The sequence below is a fragment of the Cucurbita maxima genome, unplaced genomic scaffold (genome assembly GCF_002738345.1).
Source record: "Cucurbita maxima cultivar Rimu unplaced genomic scaffold, Cmax_1.0 Cma_Scf00043, whole genome shotgun sequence".
In the NCBI taxonomy this organism is placed as follows: Eukaryota; Viridiplantae; Streptophyta; class Magnoliopsida; order Cucurbitales; family Cucurbitaceae; genus Cucurbita; species Cucurbita maxima.
This window is the reverse complement of record NW_019272059.1, coordinates 1,116,124-1,119,617: the sequence shown is the minus strand read 5'-3', so window position 1 is coordinate 1,119,617 and position 3,494 is coordinate 1,116,124. Positions and strand designations below refer to the sequence as shown.

The 3,494-nt window shown below is 38.3% G+C and overlaps 2 protein-coding genes across 4 annotated transcripts in view; one reads left to right on the top strand and one right to left on the bottom strand.

Moving 5' to 3' along the window:
• Positions 1-2,505, bottom strand: part of LOC111470045 (14 kDa zinc-binding protein-like) — an 8,182-nt gene extending 5,677 nt beyond the window's left edge. Inside the window, exons 1-2 of one of the 3 annotated variants that reach the window (XM_023115507.1) lie at positions 2,131-2,505; positions 1,497-1,733 (exon numbers count right to left, since the gene is read on the bottom strand). In XM_023115507.1, coding sequence (XP_022971275.1) covers positions 1,497-1,704 — 208 coding nt within the window. In that variant the 5' untranslated portion in view covers positions 1,705-1,733; positions 2,131-2,505. Of the gene's footprint in view, positions 1-1,492; positions 1,734-2,130 lie in introns of those variants that run through there. The other 2 variants (XM_023115508.1, XM_023115509.1) reach the window with 2 other exon arrangements.
• Positions 2,506-3,126: 621 nt separating this feature from the next.
• Positions 3,127-3,494, top strand: part of LOC111470044 (60S ribosomal protein L7-1-like) — a 2,351-nt gene continuing 1,983 nt past the window's right edge. Inside the window, exon 1 of the mRNA XM_023115506.1 lies at positions 3,127-3,262. The gene's annotated coding sequence lies outside the window, so the exon portion shown is untranslated. The remainder of the gene's footprint in view (positions 3,263-3,494) is intronic.

Sequence of the window (3,494 nt, the reverse complement as noted above, 5' to 3'; positions counted from 1 at the left end):
GGGTATTTCCCCCCCCCCCCCAAAAAAAAAAAAATCACCATTGGTAGACTCGACTCCTAGATATACCATGAAGTATAGATAGGTTGATAATTTAACGTGAAAGTACTATATTACTTTTATGCAAACAGCTTACATTCCACCCTTCCTTTCTCTCCTCTCTGGTTCTCTCCTTTTATAATCACCCTTTTGTCCCATTTTGGGCTCAACCTAACCAATTCTTTTGGATGGATGACCCCAATTTATAAGGATACATCAAGCCTTCTTTATTTCTTCTTTGATGAACAGCCCTTAAAGACAAAGAAAGGTCTCTTTCGTCGAATACTAGAAGCACACTCTAAGGGACTTTTCAGAGTGAAAGTAACAGAAAAGAAAAATCAAAAAAGAAAAAAAAAGTTCATTTTTGTTGGATGGAATACTTTTTGTGGTTTCCACTAGGTGCAAGCTTAGGACTTCTTTTTTATTGCAGTATAACTACTCTCAGTTCAGTAATTTCTTTTGGACTGGAGCTTTTCTTCCTGATTTCATTTTCTCAACGAATTTCTTCCTTTTTGTTCAGTTATATTGTAAGAAAAGAAAAGCTAAAAATCTTCTTTTATACATTTAAGAATATAAGTTATATTTTATCATTCAAATATCATTACTTTTCTGCGAACTGGTTGTGGTGGTCGATAAAGTTCACTTTTCGACATGGATACATTTACTCTATATCCTACTTCAAAGCTAGTTTTCTCCTAACAAGATGTAAGGATGGCTTTGCAATATTGCCAGAAGGATTGAGATGACATAAAAAAAGATAACATTCATGATGTGTACAAGGCCAGAAAAGTAAAAGTTAAAAGTTATCTCATAAACATATTCCAATTCAAACAATGCTTCATCAACGCCAAGATTACTCTCCTCTTACAGAAACCTATATTTTGTAGCTAGTTTCCTTCCTTGTTGATACCATACGATAGCTTTTCATAAGCTCGGTACTAGTGAAGCATTATTACATATAGGGGGAGTTGTTTCTTACCAAAGTAATACTGATAGCATTTACAATAATAAATGACCTAGAAGAATGCTTTTCAATCCCCTAGGGATCTTGGTAACACAAGAATGTAAGCATGCACTCCTTTTTTCCCCTAATTCATGGTTTCTTTTGGCTTTGCAACATAAAAATAAAGGCATCTGGCAAGTCTCCGGACCCAATTTGCGCACACCTCAAGCCCCTCAACATAGGACCATAGAACCACATTTAATACTCAAGACTATACGTATATCAACTTCCGAGTTGTGCCTTGTAAACTCTTCTACTACACTACTTCATTTCAAACCCCCTTGAACTCATCAAATAGAAACATCTAGCCTACAAATGTGCATAGAACCACATTTAATCAAGCTAGTACGGAGAAGAAATTGTTGCATGGCTTCATTCAATATTTTCCCCTTTTCTAATCCTGAAAATTAAGATGAAAGAAAATGCACAAAAACATTACTAAAAAGAAAATACCCACTATCTGGTCCACCAAGTTGTGTGATGGCATCCACAAAACGGTCGTGAAGATCAGATGTCCATCGCAGCCGTTGTTTTCCACCTCCCCCAGGTGGCATTGGACTTTTGGCTGTAGATCCACCAAGAACCGCAACACTTGCACTTTGTTCGGCACCTTGAGATTTATGTGGAACTAAGCTCGCAGTTGAAAATTTCTTAGCATGATACATGATGAGGGGAAACAACTTGCAAAAAATTCCTGCGAAAAATTATAATCTACTTCAGCAGCTTCATAGAAATGATAACTGGATAGGATTTTACATGCAGCTTATCAATACTCCAGCAACAACAAAAAAATCAATCGAACCCATCTCTCAAATTCAAGACATAACATGAAATTCAATTTTAAGTCACAAGAAATGCTCCGAATCATACAGCAACAAAAATTAGAAAAATAAGATCCATGCACTTCACGCTACACGGCTTCAAAATGCTTAAAAATCCGTCTTTCAACCTCAATGGATGAACATATTATTGAAAACAACAATACTAAGTAAATAAAATAAAATAAAAACCCAGATAATCCCAGCATAATTAAGAAGCAAAATTTAGAGTAAGCTAACAAAAATCAACAAAGTTAAAGAACTATGCATCACCTGGAATGAACTCAGAAGGACGATGACGGCGGGTGAATTAGCTTTAGGACCATCACCTCCAAAGTCAACAGAAACCCAACAAAATCTCCAAATTTTAGGGGGCAAACGCAGCCGACGATGAATTTCGGGGTCGAGGAAACAATCGAGTGGTTTGAGTAGAAGTGTGTGGCGGCGGCGGCGACGGTGGTGGTGGAACACGGTGGCAGGTAGCCGGCCTCCGGGAGCAAACTGGAATTGAAATTTGTCCGTTTTAGGGTTTGAGAAAGGAAGACAAGAGAGTAAGAATTCTGATTTTGGCAAGATGGTTCGTCAGGACCGGACGAAGCTCTTTCTCTCTCTTCTTCTTCTCTCTCCTTTTGTTTATTTTTTAATTCTTTTTTGCTCCTTTTATTTATTTAAATACAAAAACAAACAAACAAATAAATAAATAATAAACGACGGAGTTTAATTGTGTCATAGCGTACAAAGGACGGCGATATTTATATAGCATCTCGGGTCACAATGTGGGTCCCACCACGAAACCAGGGTACAAGAGGATGCCCAATATAAATTGCGACCAATCATCAGCCCAATAAAACCCAGCCCACTATATGGAAAATTGTGTCCAATCATAAAGCCCAATACAACCCAGCCCACTATGTGAAAATTGTGTCCAATCGTAAAGCCCAATACAATCCAGCCCACTATGTGAAAATTGTGTCCAATCGTAAAGCCCAATACAACCCAGCCCACTATGTGAAAATTGTGTCCAATCATAAAGCCCAATCAAACCCAGCCCACTATGTGAAATTGTGTCCAATCATAAAGCCCAATACAACCCAGCCCACTATGTGAAAATTGTGTCCAATCGTAAAGCCCAATACAACCCAGCCCACTATGTGAAAATTGTGTCCAATCGTAAAGCCCAATACAACCCAGCCCACTATGTGAAAATTGTGTCCAATCATAAAGCCCAATCAAACTCAGCCCACTATATAAATAAATAAAATAGAAAATAAATAAAATAAAAGAAAGAGGAACCCTAAACCCACACCGTCTTCATCTCCTTCTCCCGCAGATCAGTTCCGCCGCCGTCTTCATCCCAATCGTGGTATCGCAGCTCCCGCGACTTTCTACTCTATTGTCATTACTGGTATACTCCCGATCTCCATCCGTCTTTTTTCTCACTTGAAAAACGACTCGTTGCTTGTCTCGTGCGTTGATTACTCCCTCGCCCTGTTGGTATTTACTACGGGCTGTTCTTTCCCGTTTGTTTTTCTGATTGGTTGTTGATAGTCTCGTGCGTTGAATGTGAGCTAATTGTTTGCTATTGTTGCCATTTGCACCATAAATCACTGCGGTTTGTTTTGTTTTTTTTTTTTTTT